The sequence below is a fragment of the Terrapene carolina genome, unplaced genomic scaffold, assembly GCF_002925995.2.
Source record: "Terrapene carolina triunguis isolate 2854851 unplaced genomic scaffold, T_m_triunguis-2.0 Scaffold242, whole genome shotgun sequence".
Taxonomy (NCBI): domain Eukaryota; kingdom Metazoa; phylum Chordata; order Testudines; family Emydidae; genus Terrapene; species Terrapene triunguis.
Window position 1 is genome coordinate 4,884,768 of NW_020664593.1, and position 24,837 is coordinate 4,909,604.

A 24,837-nucleotide genomic window follows, 5' to 3' on the forward strand; every position below is an offset into this window, starting at 1 on the left:
AGAAAGGGAAATGGCAACATGCCTCACAGACTTATGTACATTACTTAGTACTGGACACATGCTCTTTTCTATTTAGTTTGTATAAATCAAAAATATTAACCTCTGAAGTGATTTCATATCCTTGTAAAAAAGGAGCTATTTAAGGGGAAGTTAAAAAAATAAATCAAAAGATGCTTTACTTACAGACCTGTCCAAAGAACCTTACATTTTAAAAAACTTTCAATTACTATGTAGTGGTGGATATATCACAGGGAAAAACCTGTTGCCCAATACTTAGAGAAGAGACATGATCCCCAATTTCCCTAAGCCATATTTTTTTAGGTATAGAAAACGACTCTTGACATGATACAGGAAGTGCACTTCAGCTATTCATTACTTTTTTCTCAGCTAATGAAAACAAGTGTTAAAAATATTGCCAGTAGCTGTCACAGCATTTCATAAAATGGTGTAATTTTAGACTGAACTGTTTAGGACAGGGACCATATTTGTGTGTGTTTGTGCAGCATCCAACACAACAGGACCCCAAGTCCCAACTGGAGTCTGTGGATACCACCATAATATAAATATTAAAAACCGCAGCATTGACATTTTACTGTGCTAAATCCCCAAGAGCGTTTCCAGTCTTTCAACATCAAGCAACAATTGAGGCTGGTAGTAAATTGATTCTCACATTCCACTTGCTCCAGTTTGTTTTTGTTAGAAATGATTTGTGATAGATATAGTGGAATATATTGATTAGTACTGACAGTCCCAGCTTCCCAGGCGTTTTGTGGCATTGCCATTCCAAAATGACCTGCTTTCCACCTTGTCAATTTCCTCCTGAACAGTCAGTTATAAATATCTGTTCTATTAAGAGATCACTTTTCACCCTTCAAAAAACAAAAAGAGCGTCAGGCAAGTAAAATCAGTACAATAAAATAGACTTGCAATGTTCCGGAACAGTTTATGTTTATTGAGAGAGCTTGTATTAGGGAAAGAAAAGGCACAAAATAAGCCACAAAGACATTTATATGAACTGTATGAGTCAGAGGCGGTTTCAGAGTTTTTACAAATCACCTAAAAGTTACCGTGCCACGGCAGACAAATATCTACGAAATCTTAAAGATTAACATCTTAAAAATGCTCAAAAGGTCACCCAGAAATAACTTACATCTCCCAGAATGTAAAGCATATCCCATATTGATTTCTGGCTAAATAGTGTTATTACCGAGACTCCCCTCCCCCCCATTTTGGGAGTAAAGAAGCTGTAAAATGTGTAAAATTTTAATGGAGTCCTTTTTTTACAAATCTCACATTGCAAAAGGTTCCAAACTTGAACCAACTTGCTGGTTTTACCTTGCAGAGCTCCAGTGAATTATAGCAGCTATAGGTCAAACAATGTGCATTAAATACAGAAACAACCCAGACAGAAAAGGAGAGTCTTAGTTGTTCTGAAAATTTTTACATTTGTTACAACAGTTTAGTCATCTGTGGCAAACACATCTTAAAAGGAGACGGACCCAGCACTTAGTCACACTGTATAAGTGAATGCCACCACTACAAAAGACATACATCAGGGAAACTAATGTTTTTAGGCTTGAACAAATGGCGACTTCTTGGTGTTCTTAAAAAAAATAAAAAAAAAAAACCCACCAACCCCCAGGCTTTTACCGTACAGCTGTGAACTAGAAATGGCACTCAGAGGATGATCACAGAAGGACAACTTCGAAATTCAATAAATCCACGTATTTATGCTGAAAGGCCTTTATATGCAGTGCTCAAGAAGTCCAAATCAAGGATTAAAAATATATATACCCACACACTGCATAAAACAAACATCTAAAACCCAAGCAAAACCCCCCCCCCCCCCCCCCCCCCCCCCACCCACTTCCCCCCCCTCCCCCCCACCCACCCCCACCCCCCCCCCCCCCCCACCACCAGACATCTTTTTGCTTAACCCACAGCCTGACAAGCACTTCTGAATGTAGTATCAAATTCCATCCTGGTGTAAAGCAGGTACAACTTCACTAAAGTCAATGGGAGTTATACCGGCACTGAACTTGGTCATATGATGTTGAAAAAACAGAGTTCATTCAAAATTCACTGTAAAAAACATTAAAGCCGTAAGACCTTCCCCCTTTCAAGTTAATCAGTGGATCACCAGCAGCATACAAACAAGACAATGGAAAATATTTTTTCCCATAGTTTCCTAAAATCTCTTTAATGTAATATTCAGTACCAAATAAAGATTAATTGAAAGAGGTAGCTTAAAAAAATCCAATGTTGCTAACTCAAGGAAGGAAACGCTGCTACCATTAAGTATGCAGTGCAATAAAAATTTTCTTCATAAAGCAAAAATTATACCTGCACAATGACTGCATCTCATTCAATCTTCAGCAATAACATGAAAAAAGGTTTTGACTTCACTTTTCCTTGGAATTAAAGACTGACCTGAAATTCTAGGTGAAGAAAATAGGTTATTATTAGTATTTCCCTAAGGTATTCTATTCTTCAATATACTGTAAATTGTATTTTTAATCTGGGTTGACAATATCAAATGTTTCCATAAAGTTCTGCTCTTTTCAGATTATACACAGATGTTGGCTTCTTCCCACCTAAATACTTAGCAGCCTTTCAACTTTTATTGATCATTTAAAACCATTTAAGACCAAAATCTGAGCAACACTTCATGAATTTAGAAGGCTTCATGGATACTGCACTGTTCAAATACAGCTGTTTAGTATTTCTGTAAATACAATCCATCCCAATTAGAATCAGAATTACTGATTACTATTATTGTCATACTTTATCTGGCTCCTGATTGACTATAAACAATACGAGCAGTAACAAAGTTGGCTATGAAGCAGTAATATTTTGTTTTAGAGACTCATGCACCATTTGTAATTGAGGGGCAGATATACAAAGGGAACAGTGATTGGTCCAGACAGCCATGTTATATGTATCCACATAAAGGTGTGAATTATGCCACCTCATGGCTTTGCCCCATTCCATTTCTGGAGGTACAGAATCTTTTTACAATCTTTTGGAGACAGGAAGCAGCCAACTCCTGCTGTGCATTCCCGCAGTTGTCTGCATTTTTGCTGGCATACATGCTACCACCCAGAATTTGAGTTTGTTTGTTTTTAAACTGTGTTCCAAAAGGAAACTGAACTCTCTTCTAGACATTTAATATTTAGCACTGCCCTCAAATATACCAGCTCTACCATCTACTTCATTCTAAAAAACTCCTTGTGACCTTCAATTATCATTTCATAAAAGTCTGATGAGTGAACTTACAAATTCTAGCAAGTGGTCTTATCTTGTTTATCCTGATCTTCAAGAGTGAGCTTTGATATTTACAATTAAAATAAAACCCTGCAGACTTGTGTATGATATATGGGACAGGCAACTCTTTCAAATTATGCAAATTCTATACTTTGTTTTTTAATATTAATCTCTTTGGCTAATTACTGTCTCTGCAAGCAGTGAGAAGGGTTTCAGAAACAATGGTCATTAAAGTGCAAAGAGCACTAAGGCATGAACAAACAAAGGTAGTTCTCCCTTTTTCTGTCCTAAAGAGATGCTTGTAAATACTAGTTTTACCGGGTCACATGGAAGAATGCCAAATGAACACACAGAACTAGTTTTAGACATTGATTCTTTCTAGCTTAGAAATCTGGCAACTGCTTAGACCAATTCCATAGAACTACTTATGTATAGTACCGGTCCAAACTGATTTGAGGACACTTAAAAGAGCTCTAGCACTAGGGTCACTTCAAATGAATCAAAGTTAAACAAAAATCAATTCCCTATTTATATTTTTTTCTTAATATTTTTCACTAGGTTTGCAATCAAAGCTATTTTAGGATGATTCAAGAAGCTATCAGTAGCAGAGAGGAGATGAAATTAAGTACATTTAGGCTGACTTTCAAGGTAACTTTTTAACGCATCTATTAGACTGGAATAGTCCTATCACATGGGTCATTTGAGGGTTACAGCAGATCGGAGTAGGCACTGGCAACTATATGATCATGAAGAATGCTGCACTGAATGCTAGAGGTGAATGAGCTACAACATCAAATAAGCCCTTTCCATATGATTTCTATAATTATAGAGATTTTTCCATCTAAAAATCTTTCCTCCACTCTTTATACCCTACAATGAATTCATAGAGTACTGAGACTCAACACATTTACATGCATAGTCCTGCACTAGAAATAATTAATGTAAGAAGAGCTGTGCATAAAGACTTCGCTGGTCCACCCGGAGGTGTGCATGTACATGCTAACTTCCACCATACAATCCTGGGGTTGCCCACAGATTTAATACTGAAATACTGACACGAATCTATTACAGTTTTAAAATAAACTGAGAAGCTAATGCAATAGCTTCCATAAGCAAATTCAAGACAGAAAAATGTTGACCAAGTCAACATGGTCTAGAAGTTAGAGCACATCCCCTGCCCCACCCTGACAACAGAGTTGGGAAATGATAAGAAGATGGGTCTTGCTGGAAGCAGTGCTGGCCTGAACTCTGCTGTGGGAAAGTCCCAATTCTCTCCAGTAGAGCCCCATAAAGAGTCACGGCTGAAAAACAACTTCTACAAAACAAGGAAATATAGGTAAGAGACTGACAGCTACCAGCTTGGATTTAGTCTTATGTCTACACAGGACCAAGAACCCTGAATAGTGCAGATCATTTATGTAAAGTTAACTTAGCAACAATGGAATAAACGCTCTCCCCATGCTTATTTTGTCAAACTTCAATCAAGAATTGCAAGGATTAAATCTGTCAGATCATCAGTGCTATTTTAGTGTCACTAACAGTGATACTTTTCTTTCTGAACTGGTGTATACTCGACAGTTTCCCTGGGCAGATGTCCAATATGTGCTGCCCATACATGGGAAGAATTAGAATCAGGCCAGCATTGAACCATTAGACTATACTTGGAGGTAGGGTAGCCATACAAATTTTGTGACTTGGGCCTCTAATTAAAACAGGCACTAGCTGCAGAGTTCAGAAGACCATGCACTGTCAATCTGAAAAGTTCTGCTTAGCAATATTGGTCTGCCTAGATACAGTGTATGCTGCCCATACTTGCCATGGAATGCAGCCTCTGTGGGTATAAGGGTCTCCCAAAAAAGTGCAATTAATTTATTTCACATAAAAGTTTCTTCATCCTTGGTTTTGCAATTATATGTATAAGAGTGCTTGTATGAAATGGAGGTAAATTTGACCATAAATTAGGGACCGTCACAAATTTTGACCATGATCCTACAAAGAAATCCACCCACCTGAACCACTGCAACCACATGGAGTAACAATGGAAAGTTACATGGATGGATCCCTTTGCAGGTTTGGGACTTTTAGAAATCCAGAATGTAGATAAAACCAAATACCCAACAAGGCCAAGAGCGCTAGTCAGTCTCACAAGGGAGTCCCTATTTCCACTGCTCAAAGCCAGAAAGAGGCAGTGATTCCATTGTGGAGATTGATCCCCTAAGAAATATAGGGTTTGTGACAGCATCAATACAGTTCCTAGGTACTGCAGCATTAACTTCAGTAAGAGCTATTGCACATTTAGAACCTTTGAGGAAAAAAATCATCAAGAACCTAATGAAAAGAAAAAAACCTTCCTCCCATGTTCCTTATAATCCCCATATTTTAAAGTGTCAAATGTCAAACTAGAAAAAAAAGCACAAAACACAAACTTAATTATAACTCCAAGAACTCCACTCAGTTATTTCCCTATGTATAAATAAGGCTGAAAACATCCAGATTCGTTTTAAAAAGTTCTATTAATTTTGCTATCACATCCACAAGAGCTGTGCAAGAGTTAGGAGAGACCGAAGCGTGGGCTGCTGCTCAAATACGTCCCACTGATGTCTACAATGCAGTCAGCAGTCCTCTTCATCTTCCAGACTGAAGTGCTGCCTGCAGAGACTACTGAGCCCCCTTACAGCTCGCCCTCGTGCTCATAGCACTGTATCAATCTGTTCAGAACAAGATGGAGAACTGCATGCTATGGAACATGTAGTCTTTGTGGGCTTCCTCTCTGCACTGAAGACGAGGATGGCAGCATGACATTCGAGGCTGGCTCCAGCTTTTCTGCCACCCCAAGCGGCAAAAAAAAAAAAAAAAAAAAAAAAAAAAAAAAGCCGACCGGCGGCAGCTCAATCGTGCCGCTTCATTCTTCAGCGGCGGGCCCTTCACTCCCTCTTTGAGCTGCCACCAAAGAGGAAGAGAGGAAGAGAGGGACTGAGGGATCTGCCGCCGAATTCCCGCCAAAGACCCGGAGGTGCCGCCCTGAACCGGACAGAGTGCCGCCCCTTTGTATTGGCCGCCCCAAGCACCTGCTTCCTTCGCTGGTGCCTGGAGCCGGCCCTGATGACATTCCACCTAAGTAACAGAGCTACAGCTCTTGGGCTCCTTGAAAGTTGCCTATGCAGCTCTTGACTGGACAAAGTTTAGATAGCCTGCTGTAAGTTTCAGATCCGATCTTCTGCTTCCTTCTCGAATAACTGAGTTTTTTGCTCTGACTCTGGAATATGTTCAGTAAACACCCTTCTCCCCAATCATCTGATCCCTGTATTATTTTCCAATAGAATAACCAGCTACCTTTACACTTTTAATATGAAATTTGATCCCATAAACTGCAAAAAATTATATAGAAGAGCTAGGAGGATAAAGAGCTAGGAGGATAAAGTCGACACTAACTAGGAATATTGAATCCGTACCCAAAGGCCACATCTATTAGTTGGCAAAACTTCAACACTCAACATCCTTCTATTTCAGTGTACTTTAAAAAAAGTTTAGTGTAAACAAAAGAATACAGTTCTCCCTCAGCAAGGTCAAGGGAAACTTCCGAAGAACTTTATCTATATATAGAAATTTAAATAAATACTCAAATCCTCTTGCAATGATCCCCAAGACACTAGCAGCAGCCTGGACAGGCAATTTCAGTACTCTGTACCACTGCAGATCTCATTTTTCTCCATAGCCACCTCCCATAAGACATTCACTATATACCGTGGAAAAACAAGTCCCTCAGTTTACATGGCAAAGTGAGAAAAGATGAGAGGAACAAAATCAAACAGAATACGCAACAGAAATTCAGAGCTGTCCTGAGATTTACAGACTGTCATGACAAATCTGTGAGAGAAAGAACCAAAATAAAAGAAAAAAAAGTAAGTTTTGAGAGGGGCAAGGCAGAGGAGACAGATGGGGGAGAAGAGATCAGCAATAATGGGGATTTCTGTTTTATTTAAGTCCATCTGCCCTTTCCTATTAGTTGGTCCCTCCAACCTCTGATGGTTCCTCTGGCCATCCACCCTAGAACATCACTGAGTACAGCTATCTTTTGTTGGTGTTCCCTAACCACTTGAGGCATGAAATTCCATTCCAGTGAGCGGATGCAGAACTGGTAGAGAATCCATAGTTCATTCTTCCCAGTGTGCTGTAGGTAACTTAAGAGAGGATTTCAGGAATTTGTTCTTATCATACTGGCCTATAGTACCTTCTGTGTCCAGTTTAAGTCTTTAGATTTCATCCATCTGAAGAAACCTAGTTGAAACCTTTCAAGTGTATGGATTTCAGCTGCTTCAAAATCAACATGAGCCCACCTTGAAGGAAAAATGTGAACACATGCAGCGGAAGTCTGTCTGCAAGTTGGATCAGTTCTCAAGTTCGTTTCAGAAATACGTCAAATACCTCCCCACCATCTTTGGCCTCAAACCTAGCCTGCAATCATAATTTTGAGCCACAAACATTGAATGGTTCTCATGAGTAAGAAAAAAAAAAAAAAATCAGCAGTGGTCACCAGTCAAACCACTGTAATGCATCTGAACAGTACTCGAATTCATCTCCCAACGCTGGAAAGGCAGAGGCACTTGCCCTGTTATAATTCACCCACAGACGGTTCCAGTTTTATTCTTACGGGTGGATCTGGCTGGACAAGTTAAAAAAAAGGCATAAAAAGGAAAGCTTCCTCTTGTTACTTGATCATTTGGGTCTCTTCATCAGCATCATAGAATTCTTCATCTTCACTTTCACTCCCTGCAGAGCCATCTTTGTCTGCAGACTAGAAAAAAAATGAAATTGTTAACACATTCAACAGTTAACATTGAAAAAATGTACTTTTACAGCACCTTCAGAGCATCTCAAAGTGCTCTTTACAAATAGGAAGCATTACAACTCTACTGAGAGGTGGGGAGAATTTTGCCCATTTTACATAGGGGAAACTAAAGTACAGAGAAGTTAAGTGACCTGCCCAAGGTCAGTTCTTCTTGAATCTGAGGATTTTAGATTCATACTTCTTGGAACCCTCTTAGAAAATGATGGGCTTTTATCCAACATGAACTCCTGTGCTCCCTTTAGCAGACTAAGGAGGTTGGATGCAGGACAAATGAACTGACTAGGATGGCTTGATCTGGCATTCTACCTTCTCGGCTCTCTGTGAGCTGAGGGGTGAAAACATTATCTACTCCCTGTCTCTCTGTGATGTACTAGAAGCAGAGGCTCAGGCAGCAGAGTTTGGGGGCAAATGCCTCTTCATCCTTATTTATCATGAGTAGACATCTTCCTACACAAGCTTCACCTTAAAAAAAACAAAATAATAAGGCCATTTGCCAGGATTACCTGCCATGGAGATAAACAAACGAAGTTCAACTGGCCAACAATATAAAAAGCCTAAACGCAGGCGAAGAGACACTCACGGGCCCAGAAAGTTTATAGAACAAGCTACTAACTATTGGAAAAAACAAAACAGCAAAAAACTGATTGTGCCTGACACAAAGGGAAAGAGGCTCTGCAGGTGCTGAAACTGTTGGAAAGGGAGGAACTGTGGGACAAAAGGCTATTCTGTACTTTTGCATTCTACAATACAAGGGTGTGCCACATACATTCCTGCAAGCTATTTTCACTACTTGAAAAATTTGTGGCTTGCGATCCAAGTCAGGTGACTATCTAGGGGCAGAAAAGGGAACTGCAGAGACAATTTGCTAAATGAGAGCTGAAGCTAGATCTCCTTACTCCAAATGCTGTACTTTGGCCACAAGATCATTCTTATCTTCCAAGCAAAGGAATTTTCCCTACTTGCACTAATTACATATAAGAGGGGAATTGTTTTCCCCCCAAAAAAGCTTAAGAGTGGTGCAAGTGTGAAAATACACACATTTTAAATTTTGTTTGGATGAACAACATTCTTTCAGACAGAGCATTTCCAGCAATAAGCACCTCTAACACCTTGGTAGGGAACTGTGCTCTGCACTGACTAAAAGAATGAGTGATAAATTGTGAAAAAGAATAGAATCATAGGACTGGAAGGGACCTCGAGAGGTCATTTAGTCCAGTCTCTGGCACTCATGGCAGGACTAAGTATTATCTCCAGACCAACCCCAACAGGTGTTTGTCCAACCTGCTCTTAAAAACCTCCAATGATGGAGATTCCACAACCTCCCTAGGCAATTTATTCCAGTGCTTAACCACCATGACAGTTAGGAAGTTTTTCCTAACGTCCAACATAAACTGCCCTTGCTGCAATTTAAGCCCATTGCTTCTTGTCCTATCCTCAGAGGTTAAAAAGAACAATTTTTCTCCCTCCTCCTTGTAACAACCTTTTATGTACTAGAAAACTGTTATGTCCCCTCTCAGTCTAAACAAACCAAATTTTTTCAATCTTCCCTCATAGGCCATGTTTTCTAGACCTTTAATCATTTTTGCTGTTCATCTCTGGACTGTCTCCAATTTGTCCACATCTTTCCTGAAATGTGGCGCCCAGAACTGGACACAATACTCCAGCTGAGGCCTAATCAGAGCAGAGTAGAGCGGAAGAATTACTTCTCATGTCTTGCTTACAACACTCCTGCTAATACATCCCAGAATGATGTTCACTTTTTTTGCCACAGTAGTACATTGTTGACTCATAGTTAGCTTGTGGTCCACTATGACCCCCAGATCCCTTTCCGCAGTACTCCTTCCTAGGCAGTCATTTCCCATTTTGCATGTGTGCAACTGATTGTTCCTTCCTAAATGGAGGACTTTGCATTTGTCCATTTACTTCAGACCATTTCTCCAGATCATTTTGAATTTTAATCCTATCCTCTAAAGCACTTGCAACCCCTCCCAGCTTGGTATAATCCGCAAACTTTACAAAGTGTACTCTCTATGCCATTATCTAAATAATTGATGAAGATATTGAACAGAACCAGACCCAGAGCTGATCCCTGCAGGACCCCACTCATTATGCCCTTCCAGCCTGACTGTGACCCACTGATAACTACTCCCTGGGAACGGTTTTCCAACCAGTTATGCACTCACCTTATAGTAGCTCCATCTAGGTTGGATTTCCCTAGTTTATTTATGACAAAAATCACAAATACCACTTCCTAAAATATCCTTTACTTGGATGAGACATGCAGGGAAAGCAACTGACCCAGCCCAATCCTGTTCAGCTTGCAATATCTGTCTTTCATATTGTCTAAAGTGCTTTCGAACCCAATAAACAAAGCACCCCTGCAACAAAGCCCTCTGGGATAGAAGGCAGCCACCAACCTATGCGTTACAGTTTTATAATATCATAATGATTTATGGGTCTTCCTTAGCATGGAGAATTATCACACTCAGTGTATGTAACTTACAGATCTTTAAGCCCACAAAGCAACTGCTCCAAGAGAAGAGGGGAAACATTAACACATGTATTGGCATAGAATCACACAAGTCTTCTTACTTTGCCCAACCCAGACTAACAACATTGGACACAGTCAGATTTTCTCCACAAATCTTTGAGCACAGTGGGAGATTATCCAAACATTTCAGCTCTTATGGATCATATAAAGTGGCTACACCCAGTCCTTGTCTATAATTAAGGGGTTTGCCAGTATAGTTGTACCAGCAAATCCTCTGAGTATAGATGCAGTTTATACCAGCAAAAGAGTTGGTATAAACTGCATCTATACCAGGAGGGCGAAAAAAAGCTATTCCAGCAAAATGGCTTTGATGGTATAACTGGGGTACAACGCTATACTGATGATGCAACACTAGGGCTTCACAGCTAAGTCAGAAAAAATCACTCCACTAATCAAGTCTACGATTCTATGACATAGCTATGTTGGCAAAATTTAAATGTACACTAGACATCAGTGGGTATCCAGCAGAACAACGTGTTAAAGGCAAAGGTAGAAATTCAGAGGAATTCTGAACAGTTTGAGTAGTAATAACGGTCAATGAAGGGATAATTAAGGAAATCATGTTACACTGCTTTTTGCATTCCCAAAATCATTCCAGAAGAGCTGGGCTGTAACTGGATATTGTCCAAGGTGAATGTCATATTCCTGAGTGCAGTTAGAGGGACGTACTCCACTTTGAAGAGACAATGTATGCTGTGTTGAAGGTGGTCAGAAACGACAATGGATTCCACAAGAGAAACTCTGAATTAGTCATCCAGAAATCCTAATGCTCGTTATAAGTCTTATGGCAGCTCCACTAGGCCTTTCTATCACCTTTATCAGACAGCGTTAATGTTTAACAGCTTTCAATTTTCCATATGTTTTATCTGTGATTGTCTTAAAAATGTATAATGTGTCAGAGGCCATCCTGGGTGTAACTTCACTGAAGTAGACAGCGTCACTGCAGACATGAAACTGGCTCCTTTGTTTTATCTGGATTCATATCAGATGTATATCTGGGGAAGTGTGTTCCTAAAGACTTTGGGTATTTTTTCATTTCATTTAATGTGACAAAATGTATCCTTCTAGTGCTCCAAGTCAATCTATAATCTTTATAAACCCTACAATACTTATAGGTTTTGGACTAGTGTTCAAAAACCTAAGATCCCTCCCCAAACTTAATCACTCTTTCCACTCTCATTTACTTCTCCCTCCCCAGGAGAAAAAAAATAGATGGAAGAACTCTCATACCTCAAGACATGACTGGAAGGTCAACAAAACCTGATGAATGAACAGAGGGAAGCAAACTCAGCAGCAAAGTAAACCTCATTGAAAATACCTTGCCTCCAAGTCTCCTCATTATTAAGCCTGGGAGCTGTTAGATCATGCATCTCAACTAATCTCAGCTACTATGTCAGGTGTGAGGCAGACATCAGAGTTAACCAGGTTCTAACCAATTTAAGGCTTTATATGTTAGAACCAACACCTTAAATTGCATCCAAAAACAAAGTGGAAGCCTGCACAGATTATATAATACAGGCACAACCCTCCCTCACAAACTAGCTGCTGCATCCTGTGCCTTTCTGAAAGGTCTTACAGACCAGCCTTGCACGACCCATGCTGCAGAGGTGACAGAGGCAGATATCACTGTGTTAGGGTCCGTTACCCTAAAAGAAAAAGTTGTAACTTTCTCACCAAGCATAGCTTGAAGGGATGAGTTCACCTAGCTAGCATCTGAGCCTGCACTTGCAGAGAGTATTTCAAATATGATGGTAAGATCACTAAACTATCCCCTATGTCCCCGTGGGGCCTGTCATCCACAGACTAAGCACCATCTAGTTTGGCACTCCTAAAGTTGACAGCTGTAATCAACACACTACAATGGTAGAGAAGTATTAAGAAAAATGATGTACCCGGGAGCCACCTAGTGCTTGCAATGACATAGCTTCATCCCCCAGTCTCCAGTACGAGCACACCTGCAAGTCCGATATCGTCTCCAGCAAAGGGCAGTTTAGTGTTTCTGGCAATAACAAACTCAGGAACCCCGACAACAGGCCAGTCACTCCAAACACGATGTATGGAAGAGACCACTGCACAGATTTCTGGAAATTAAGAGCAGAGATAGTTAAGGAAAGCGGGACCAATATATGGCATTTTACATATTCAAGCACTTAATTTTCAGCCACCCTGTGAGGTAGGTATTGTGACACTACACCCCATATTCTTCATAGAGATATTATTATATAATAATGGCATAACCATGATGTATTTTATGCAAGAAAGGTCACGTGAGATATCATTTAAAAGATTATGATTTACTGAATACGATTATAATATTTGTATTCATGTATCATTTTGGCATCTGAAGTTAGGAATATTGTTTATGCATCTATTACAAATGGGTTTACACCTGGGGAACGCCCACTAGGCAGAATGCACTCAGCCTAGATGGCTGGCTGGGAAGGGCCATTATGGAGAACAATAGGTCATAGAAGACGCTAATCTCCCACCAGGGAGCCTTCCTGAGGATGCTACAAACAGCCTCTGAGTCATGGATGCTGTGAGCCTACAAAGACATGTGACCAAGTCACCTGGTACTGGACTCCATCTTGGAATACTAGTGTTTTTCCACTGACCAGGCATGGGAACCAAGCTTGGAGACAACAGGTTCCCGCCATATGCAAAAGCTATTTAAGGCAGGAGAGTGACATCATCAGGGTTCTTCGCTGATTCCCCACCCAAAGGATCAGAGGGGTAGCCGTGTTAGTCTGAATCTGTAAAAAGCAACAGGTGCCACAGGACTCTCTGTTGCTTTCCACCCAAAGGAGACACTTGGAAACACCTGAGAAACAAGGACTGGACTGGGAGAGAAGGGTTGGACCCAGGCTAGAGGGATTTCTAGCCTGTGAAAGGAATACCTGGGGTTTTTAAGCTGAAAGCAACGACAGCTGGCCCCTTAAGAATCTCTGCAAGCCGCCTGAATCAACAATTAGGGTGAGAATTTGCTACTCATATCCAATCTCTTTAGTATATTAAGCTTTGCTTTGATCTGTTTGCTATCCCTTATAATCACTTAAAATCTATCTTTTGTAGTTAATAAACTTATATTTGCTTGGTCTAAAACCAGTACGTATGAGAGTCATAACCAGGGGGGCAGAAGCTGTGTATATTCCTCTCCACATTGAGGGAGGGGGCGAATTTCATGAGCTGCACAGTTCTCTGTGCAGCACAAGACGTTATAATTTTAGGTTTACCGTCCAGAGGGGGTGTGTGCAGTTGAGTAATTGGGCAGTTCCTTAGCTGAAGCCTTCCCATGCAGAACTGATCACAGCATCTGTATGTTTCTGCAGCTGGGTGTGTCCCTACCTCTATGTGTGCCAGTGAAGGGGCAGACTGAAGCTTGGAAGAGGGCTTGACAGGCTGGTGACAGCAGTACAGTGTAAAGGGAACCCAGGCTGATGGGTCAGGTGGGCTCAGTGGCACCCCAGTTCCAGGTAGCACCCCAGGGGGAACCCATCACAAGTATGATACATAAGGCTGCGTGTCTGTCACAGAGGTCAGGGAAGTCACAGATTCCGTGACTTCTGCAGCAGCCAGTGCTGGCTCAGGAGCTACCCGAGCTGGACAGCCCCTAGGCCAATAGCAGCAGTTTGGGTGTGTGGGAGGGGGCTATGGGCTAGGGGTGCGCTTGCCTCAGGGGTGGGGCGGCTCCCCAGCTGCCACTAGCATAGGCAGAGAAGGGGCCAGGAGGCTCCGTGCGCTGCCTGCGCCCGCAGGCCCCGCCCCCGCAGCTCCCATTGGCTGCGTTTCTCAGCCAATGGGAGCTGCACCTACGGAGCCAGCGCCTGTGGCAGGAACAGCGATTGGAGCCCCACGGGCCCGGTAGGGAGCATGCGAGCCCTGCCAATCCCCCCCAAGCACCAGCAACATGGCCTCCCCCCAGCACCAGCGGGAGCCCCAGGCCACATGCCCCTCCCCCTCCCCCAAGAACCCCCTCTCCCCCAAGTTTTAGTTAGGGGTATATAGTAAAAATCATGGACAGGTCGTGGGCCGTGAATTTTTGTTTACTGCCTGTGACCTGTCCATGACTTTTACTAAAAATACCTGTGACTAAAATGTAGCCTTAATGATACATAAAGATTGGAACAGAAGATTTCAGAAATGCTTGGAACCAATCTTATCGATACCTCTGGATCCACAGGTTTTTGGAAGGAAAATTTTAAATAAGTGCCTGCTAAATTCATGCATTCAAGCTCTTGGCTATGCAATTTTGACACAAATGCTGATTTGTGCACACAAATTGAGTAGATGTCAAATGCAAAACCAAGTTTGAGGAAGCAAAAGTGTGAGTTGCCTAAAATGGAACTCCAGAAATTTGAAAAGACGGTTACTCACCGTTGTAACTGTTGTTCTTCGAGATGTGTTGCTCATATCCATTCCAGTTAGGTGTGTGCGCGCCGCGTGCACGATCGTCGGAAGATTTTTACCCTAGCAACACCCGGTGGGTCGGCTGTGGAGCCCCCTGGAGTGGCGCCGTTATGGCGCTGGATATATACCCCAGCCGACCCAGCGCCCCCTCAGTTCCTTCTTGCCGGCTACTCCGACAGTGGGGAAGGGGGGCGGGTTTGGAATGGATATGAGCAACACATCTCGAAGAACAACAGTTACAACGGTGAGTAACCGTCTTTTCTTCTTCGAGTGCTTGCTCATATCCATTCCAGTTAGGTGACTCCCAAGCCCCACCTAGGTGGCGGGGTCGGAGTGAGACATTGCTGTGTGCAGAATCGCTGACCCGAAAGCAGCATCGTCTCTGGATTGTTGCACCAGCGCATAGTGGGTAGTAAATGTGTGGACCGATGACCACACTGCAGCTCTACAAATGTCCTGGAGCGGTACTTGAGCCAGGAAGGCAGTCGAGGAGGCCTGAGCCCTCGTGGAATGAGCGGTGATGCGTGGCGTCGGAACACCGGCCAGGTCGTAACAAGCACGAATGCAGGACGTGATCCAGGAGGACAGGCACTGTGAAGAGACCGGTGAGCCCTTCATCCGGTCGGCTACCGCAACGAAGAGTTGCGTCGTCTTCCTAAACGACTTTGTACGGTCAATATAGAAAGCCAGGGCCCTGCGAACGTCCAACGAATGTAAACGCTGGTCCTGACGAGTAGCGTGCGGTTTGGGATGGAAGACCGGGAGGAATATATCCTGGTTCACGTGGAAAGGTGACACCACCTTTGGAAGAAAGGCAGGATGGGGGCGAAGCTGCACCTTATCCTTATGGAACACCGTGTATGGGGGCTCGGATGTGAGCGCCCTGAGTTCCGAGACGCGCCGTGCTGAGGTGATGGCTACCAGGAAGGCTGTCTTCCAAGATAAGTACAGGAGCGAGCAGGTAGCCAATGGTTCAAACGGAGGCCCTGTGAGCCTAGAGAGTACGAGGTTGAGGTCCCACGTTGGAACCGGCTGTCGTTGCTGTGGGTACAGCCGGTCTAAGCCCTTGAGGAATCTAACGACCATCGGGTTAGAGAAGACCGAGGACGTGAGTTCTCCTGGGTGGAAAGCGGAAATAGCGGCGAGGTGAACCCTAATTGAGGATGTCGCCAAGCCTTGCTGTCTTAGGGACAGGAGGTACTCCAGTATCAAGGGGATAGGAGCCTGCGAGGGAGACGTAGCTCGTTGCTCACACCAGCAGGAGAACCTCTTCCACTTGGCTAAATAAGTGGTGCGCGTAGAGGGCTTTCTACTTCCCAGCAGGACCTGTTGGACGGCCTGCGAGCATTGCCGCTCTGAGCGACTCAACCATGAAGCATCCACGCCGTGAGGTGGAGCGACTGCAGGTCGGGGTGACACAGCCGGCCGTGGTCCTGAGAGATGAGATCTGGAGTCAAGGGGAGCGTGATCGGTCTCTGTACTGACAGCTCCAAAAGTGTGGTGTACCAGTGCTGTCTCGGCCAAGCGGGAGCGACTAGAATTACCCGTGCATGGTCCCTGCGGATCTTGAGCAGTACCCTGTGGACCAGCGGGAATGGGGGAAAGGCGTAGAACAGATGGTCTTTCCATGCCATGAGGAAGGCGTCCGACCGAGAGCCCTGGGCTCGCCCGTGTAGGGAGCAGAATGCCTGGCACTTCCTGTTGGCCCGAGATGCGAACAGGTCGATGTGGGGAAACCCCCACCTCTGGAAGACGGAATAGATGATGTCCGGGCGAATCGACCACTCGTGCGTTTGGAAGGACCTGCTGAGACGGTCCGCCAGCGTATTCTGGACTCCAGGCAGGAATGACGCCGTGAGATGTATCGAGTGGGCGATGCAAAAGTCCCACAGGCGAATGGCCTCTTGGCATAGGGGAGATGAGCGGGCTCCGCCTTGCTTGTTGATGTAAAACATGGCCGTGGTGTTGTCGGTGAGAATCAGCACGCAACGGCCCTGTAGGAAGTTGAGGAAAGCCTGACAAGCCAGGCGCACTGCCATCAGCTCGCGGACGTTGATGTGCAGGGCTAGTTGGGACGCCGACCACAGGCCTTGGGTATGATGCTCCCCCAGGTGAGCGCCCCATCCTAGAGATGAAGCGTCCGTAACTAGGTGGAGGGAGGGCTGTGGGGCGTGAAAAGGCACTCCTGCACAGACCGCCGTGCGGTCCGTCCACCATGCGAGGGAGGCCAAGACTGCGGGCGGAACCGTGACCACTATGCTCAGGTCGTCTCGGTGAGGACGGTAAACCGATGACACCCAAGTCTGCAATGGGCGAAGTCGCAGCCTGGCGTGCCTGGTTACGTAGGTGCACGAGGCCATGTGGCCCAAGAGGGCAAGGCACGTCCTTATGGTGGTAGTTGGAAAGGCCCTGAGACCTTGAATAACACTTGAAATGGCCTGAAAGCGGCTGTCTGGCAGGATGGCTCGTGCATGTCTGGAGTCCAGGATTGCTCCAATGAACTCTATTCTCTGAGTTGGCACTAGAGTGGACTTCTCTCTGTTGAGTAGAATGCCCAGCTCGTGGAAAGTGCGTGTCACTATTTGGACATGGGCCTGCACTTGGTCTCTGGTGTGGCCGCGTACCAGCCAGTCGTCCAGGTACGGGAACAGCTGTATCCCTTGTCGACGAAGGAAGGCCGCGACGACTGCCAGACACTTTGTGAACACCCTGGGAGCTGAAGACAAGCCGAAGGGAAGGACTGCGAATTGGTAGTGTACCCTGTTTACTACAAACCGCAGGAAGCGCCTGTGAGGCGGATAAATCGCTATGTGGAAATAAGCGTCCTTCATGTCGAGGGCGGCGAACCAGTCTCCAGGATCCAGTGAAGGGATGATGGTCCCCAATGACACCATGCGGAACCTCAACTTTACTATGAATTTGTTGAGTCCGCGCAAGTCTAAGATGGGCCTTAGACCCCCTTTTGACTTGGGTATCAGGAAGTAGCGGGAGTAAAACCCCCTGCCCCTTAGCTCCGATGGAACCTCCTCTATGGCCCCCATAGCGAGGAGCCCAAAAACCTCCTGTGTAAGGAGTTGCTCGTGAGAAGGGTCCCTGAAGAGGGACGGGGAGGGGGAGTGGGAGGGGGGGGGGCGAGGAAAACTGGAGGGCGTATCCCCTTTCCACCGTGCGAAGGACCCAACGGTCCGAGGTTATACGGGACCAAGCACGGTGGAAGCGGGAGAGGCGATCCCGGAAAGGGGGAGTCGGATCCTGGGTACCGGTCGTGGTGCCGTCCTCGACCGCACCTTCAAAAGGCTTGTCTAGGCCCTGAAGGTGGCCTAGACTGGCCCTGGTTCTGACCGGGTTGAGGGCCGGTCGACCTTCGCCTACCGCCTCGACCCCGCCTCCTAGCAAAGTCCTGTCTTGGACGAGGCGGGGGAGGGTAGAACCGCTGAGGTTGGGGCCTGAAGGGTCTGCGCTGAGGCCCTGGGACATGCATCCCCAGGGAGCGCATCATTGTCCGGGAGTCTTTGAGGTTTTGGAGCCTCGAGTCTGTTTTCTCTGAGAAGAGGCCCTGGCCCTCGAACGGTAGGTCCTGCAGGGTCTGCTGCAGTTCCGGTGGCAAGCCCGACACCTGGAGCCAGGAGATTCGGCGCATTGCTATCCCGGAAGCCAGTGTCCTAGCGGCCGAGTCCGCTATATCCAGGGATGCCTGTAGGGAGGTGCATGCCACCCGCTTGCCCTCCTCTACCAAGGCCCCGAACTCTTCCCTCGAGTCCTGGGGGACCAGTTCTTTAAATTTCCCCATCGAGGACCACATATTGAAGCCATAGCGGCTGAGGAGCGCCTGCTGGTTCGCTGCCCGCAATTGCAGTCCGCCAGCAGAATACACCTTGCGTCCGAACAAATCGAAGCGCTTAGCGTCCTTCGATTTGGGCGCAGCAGCCTGCTGGCCATGGCGCTCCCGTGCATTCACTGATGACACCACCAGTGAGCACGGTTGGGGGTGAGTGTACAGATACTCATGCTCCCGGGAAGGCACGAAGTACTTTCTCTCCACCCCTCTGGCCGTGGGCGGAATAGAGGCCGGGGTCTGCCAGATAGTGGTGGCGTTGGCCTGGATGGTGCGGACCAGCGGTAATGCCACCCTGGATGGAGCATCCGCAGAAATGATCTGCACTATTGGGTCATGGACCTCCGCAATCTCCTCCACCTGGAGGTCCAGATTGCGAGCCATGCGCCGCAGCAGGTCCTGATGGGCCCGGAGGTCTATCGGAGGCGGCCCGGTGGTAGAAGTGCCCGCTACGGCCTCATCAGGAGAGGACGAGGAGGATACCCCCGGTGGCAAGGGGTCCAATGGTTGATCCTGCTCCATGTGTTCCTGGTGATGGGCATCCCCTGCCCCCAGGTCCAGGGCCTCTGCAGGTGCGGGCACTGGAGCCTCCACGTCCCTTGGCGGAGGGCGGGAGATGGTGGACTCTGGGGCCCTAGGCTCCGAACGGCCAGAGCGGGAGGCCGATAGGGGAGCTCCTTGTGCCTGGTGGTAGGCCCAAGGAGTCCAGAAGGACCAATGCGCAGGTCCTTGTATCGGGTCGTCGGTCTCCTGCAGGTGGCCGGGCTCCCCTGTCCCAGAGGACCGCGACGCCGATCTCGACGGCCACGGCGGTGCCGAAGCCGATGCCGTCGGTACCGGATGGTACGGTGCCGATCGGTGCCGACCGTAAGGGGACCTGTCCCTGTGCGGTGCCGGCGAACGGTGCCGGGACCTGGACCGGTGCCGATAGTCCCTCCGGTGCCTGGATCCCGATCTGGAACGTGACGACGATCTGGAGGAGACGTGGTACCGGGAGCGGCCTCTCGAGCCCGAGTGGCGCTCATACCGGTGCCGGGAGCTGCGCCTCGACCCCGATCGGTGCCGGTCGTCACGGCGGTGCCGGGATGTTGAGCGGCGCCGCGAGGAAGATCTGGGCCGCGAGTACGACCGGTGCCGAGGTGACAGTCGGCGCCGGGACTCAGAGCGGCGTCGGGACCTGCTTCGGGATCTGGAGCGGTGCCGAGAGGTTTGTACTGGCGACGGTGGGCGCACCAAGGCAGGTTTCCCTCTAGACTGTAGCACACGTGGGGCTACCGGTGCCGGGAGTTGCGACGGCGCCGGCTCAGTGAGGGCGATCAGGTCTCTCGCGGAAGCGAAGGTCTCCGGGGTGGAAGGGAGACAAGGTTCCACCACCAGCCTTGGTGGTGAAACAGTCCGCACCGGACTCAACGGCCTCGGTGCCGGAGTCGACGGTGTGGCCGCCTGCCTTTGGCGGTCCAGCTGCGGACGCGGCTCTACCCCCGGCACCGGGGGAGCCTGTATCTTCGCGGCAGCAGCGTCCCGTGTCTTAGCGGTCTTCTTATGGCCCGGCGAAATGGATCGGTGCCGAGGCTCTTTGGGCGGGCGCGGTGCCGACGTCGGTCGGTGCCGGACAGTCTTTTCTGCCGCACCGGTCGGGCCCGCCGGGGCGCTGCGCACCGAAGCGCTCGGTGCCGGGACAGGGCGCGCCGAGGGAGGATCCGGACTCAGCGCCGCCTCCATGAGGAGCTGTCGGAGCCTAAAGTCCCGCTCCTTCCTTGTCCTCGGCTTGAAGGCCTTGCAGATAGGGCACTTATCTGCTGGATGAGTCTCTCCCAGGCACTTCAAGCAAGAACTATGCGGGTCGCTGGTTGGCATGTGCTTCCCGCAGGACGCGCACGGCTTAAAGCCAGGAGCCTTGGGCATGGGCCCGGCTGTGCGCCGGGGGGAAAAGGGGAGAAACACCCCCTAAACCCCCGATAACAATTTACAACTATCTATATAACTAAATATAACAAGAACAGTGAAACGCTAGGGAGTGTGGAGATCAGCTAAGCCGCGCTCCACAGTTCCAACGACCGTCAGGGGCGGTAAGAAGGAACTGAGGGGGCGCTGGGTCGGCTGGGGTATATATCCAGCGCCATAACGGCGCCACTCCAGGGGGCTCCACAGCCGACCCACCGGGTGTTGCTAGGGTAAAAATCTTCCGACGATCGTGCACGCGGCGCGCACACACCTAACTGGAATGGATATGAGCAAGCACTCGAAGAAGAATGTACAGTTTCAGGCAAATTGAGAAGCCAGGCAAGTTCATTTTGAAAATTTAATGTGACTGTTAATTGATTTTTTTTTTGTTTTAAGTCTTTCACTCACTTTCAATTGTGAAAAAATTTTAAATCAAGATAGGAAAAGTTAACACAATATTAGACTATGACCAGGCATAAAGGCACAATGTTTTATCAACAATATATACAACCTCATAACTTTCTCCCCCAACAAAAAGACAAACCTTATTTACAAATGTCTTGGGGGAACTCCCAAAACAAACAAGTTTTTTCCCCAATTCAACATTTATTTGTTCTCATGTTTACACAAAGCTGACATATGTTTAAGTTTGATGAAGTCTCAAATTGATTATTTAAGATCGTTTGTTCAGATTCTCTGCAGTGCAAAGTTCCTGTCGGACACAACAGAATGGAGTGCCCCCATATCCTCACCTGATCACCACCACCCATGTCAGGGAGCCTGTGACACTTCCTCAGGCAGATCTGCACTGGCCTGAGCCTATCCTGGAGTAGGGTAGGGGCTGCTAGTCTACACCAGCTATCAATGGACTCCCAAAGGCCAAATAGTCAGAATACCCTCAACATGCCCTGCCTTCCTGATAGATCCCTTTGCCTGAGTCAGGTGGGAGGGGATGCAGAAGCAAGAAAGCTCCACCCTACAAAGGGAATTTTCACTTGGTCAGAGTTGACAGTTTCCGGTTCCTTTCTGCCATGAGAAAATCTGGCCATTTATTTTTATATGAGTACCTCAGGTCACTATACCATACAGAATATATGTAATTCCCCAGACCCTGATTTCTCATTCTGTTCAGGGCCTCCTGCGAGATTCAGGCTCAGGGATTTTAAGTATCTCAGGTCTCTCTACATGAATATCCACATCTAGAGACATGACACTTAGCTATGAATTTTAATTTGCATGTATCTAGTGAGAGTGAAGCCAGTTGAGGCTGCCTCTCTCTTCTCCATTAAGATTTTAAGGTTAAAACACAAACCTCACATTTCAAGGAATAAATTGATCACATCATTCCTTCCCTTTCCCCTATCCATTTCCAGAACTACACGTTTGTTGAGGCAATTTATATGAAGGGATTAATCTCTAGCATTAGACAGAGTGGGGATAATAACTACTAAAGAGTACAACAATCTCATCTGATATGGTAAATCCTACACACCAGCTTAGGTTTTAACTTTGCCTACCCAGGATTTTAGGAGAGGCTCACCACCATAGTATCTGAGCATCTGAAAGTGGTCAGGCTGTGAAGCGTATAGGCCAGTTCATGAAATCCTTACATGGATAAAACACAGACTGAAACAAATAGTGGGAGTTTTGCCTACATGAGGGCTACACCCTGCTGTCCTTCACCATGTATGGAGAAGCATGATACTATATTGACATATCCTCCATGTTGATTATATTTTACAGATCTTGAATCATACACAGTTTGTCCTATTTCCCCCATCCCTGCAAACATCTGATACATCAGAGCTAAGCAAGATAGAAATAAAAATATAAGTGCAGACAAACCAGTGAAGGAATGAAGGGAGCAATAATCCCACCAACCCGGGAAAACATGGAGCAGGAACCCATTCCAACATTCCTAAAGAAAAATACAGGTATTAATCTATGGTATTTGCAGGAGAGGAATTAAGGAATTTTTAAAAGATGTCAGCAATAAGAAAATTCTTGGTCATTGTACTATGCCTATGACAAAGTTTGTTGGCAAGGGAGGTATTGGAATGCTGCTAAAAGCATTCCAGTAGTGGAACTGTACACAGTGCTGAAGAACAGAGACCCTGTTCACAAACAGTTTCAGGCATTAGTGTAGCTGCCACAGTAGAGACAAAATCACTGTAAACTGTGATTTGGACTAGTGCACATTTTTTGAAATTGGGGATAAATGGCACTAATCCAAATCACACCACATATCAGATTTGTGTGTCTACACTACAGGTGTGCTGGTACTAGCTACACTGGCTGGCTGGCTACCAATGGCTGTACCTGGGGGAACCGCCAGTACAAAGTGCATCTATATGCTACATTCATCTGTCCACTCTCCTACAAAGAGTATGTGGCTCCACTACTCCCTCGTAGATCAAATGTCAGAGCTGCTCAAGTATATTTGTGAATGATCAAGTTGCTCTAAACAATTGCAGCCTCCTGAAGGTATAAGCCCCAACATCACTGGCTACACTAGCATGAATACTTAATGGAGTTGTCTTATGTTTACATAGCAGCTAGAGGATTTCAGGTGCTACTGCTATAAGGCCCTATGACTAACCACACAAGTTTTCCTTTAATTAAAGGAAAGTCTCTATGAGAAGGAGCTGTTAACAGGACAAAAATAAAAGTGGAAGTAATAAGGATTAGAGAGATGGGCAAGAGAAACCACCACCACAAAGTGAATTCAGATTACCTGATCACTGTAGGATAAAGCTCTGACGTGTAGATATAAACAATGTTAAATGCTGCACTGATTGTCAGTTTCCCCAATAAAGACAAAGAACGGCTGTTCACAACTGCAAACACTCCTGTGGCTGATAAAGAAAATGTGACCCTTGTAAGGATCCATAGCATACAGAAATGTCCTTTAAGTAATCACTTCAGTTACAAATGGAATGAAAGGGAATCTGATGAAGAGTTTGTTATGCTGACCATATCTGTCAGAGGTGCATACATTGATTATATGTGGCTTCAGTAGGGCTCTCAAAGCTCAAGAGAATTCAAGAAATCCATCCTTGGGGCAGCAGTAGCAAAAAAGTCACCTATCTGATTTTGTAAGATGTGGAGGGAAAATGCACCCATTTTCTTTAACTGTACAGTTAGATTGTATAACGAGGAAAAACTTCTTCCTTTGAACACCCTGTGAAATGTATTTTAGAATTAAGTTTTACATTGAAAAGAGACTTTCAAATCTGGCCTACAATTTTTTGGTTGGAAGCGGGGAGGAGGAGGGAGAATAATTTAACATCTAATGTCAGTCCAGGTGTTTCCCTTTAAATTAAGAAATCCAGTAGAAATAGTTTGTTTAAATGACTACAGTCCCCAGCACCACAGCATGAGAGCCAGAAAAAGCAAAGAAGTCAGTTTGTCTCACTGACCAAATTATGAAAAACAGTGAAGTTCAATTTTTTACTTAAATTCTGTTTTTAAATTGTTATAATAGGCATTAGAAGTAAAAGATAAGGTGACTGGTTTGAAAATTGTTATGACAATTTCTAAACATTTTCTGGGAGTACTGTTGGTAACAGCAATAAATGCTGAAGAGTAGCATTTGTACTATTGGTAAGCTGGTGGAAAGAACAACAGAAAATTTTTCAAAAGTGCTTAAGTGACTTAGTATCTAGGTGACTTTCGGTGGGACTTTCGGTGGGACTTTGGTTCCTATGTGATGGGTGATCTAAAATTGCTTCATTAGACAAAAAGATGGGAACTGCCATATAGGATCAGACCAGTGGCCCACCTAGCCCAGTATCCTGTTTGACAGTGGCCAGTACCAGATGCTTCAGAGGAAAGTGTTAAAATCCTATATAAAGGATAATGACAAAAAATAACCTATTTCTATTTCAGCCCAGGTAGTTAGTGATTGACATATACCCTGAAATTTGAGTTCTACCCCTTTAAAATAAACAATTATATTCACCACCGTCTAGTGCAGGGGTCGGCAAC

At 45.8% G+C, this 24,837-nt stretch overlaps 1 protein-coding gene across 1 annotated transcript in view; it reads right to left on the bottom strand.

Moving 5' to 3' along the window:
* Window positions 1-7,145: 7,145 nt before the first annotated feature.
* Window positions 7,146-24,837, bottom strand: part of SLC22A15 (solute carrier family 22 member 15) — a gene marked incomplete at its 5' end in the record, with an annotated part of 34,404 nt that continues 16,712 nt past the window's right edge. Inside the window, 4 exons of the mRNA XM_029912772.1 lie at window positions 7,146-8,059; window positions 12,557-12,745; window positions 22,696-22,768; window positions 23,585-23,725. Of these exons, the coding sequence (XP_029768632.1) occupies window positions 7,973-8,059; window positions 12,557-12,745; window positions 22,696-22,768; window positions 23,585-23,725 (490 nt within the window). The remainder of the gene's footprint in view (window positions 8,060-12,556; window positions 12,746-22,695; window positions 22,769-23,584; window positions 23,726-24,837) is intronic.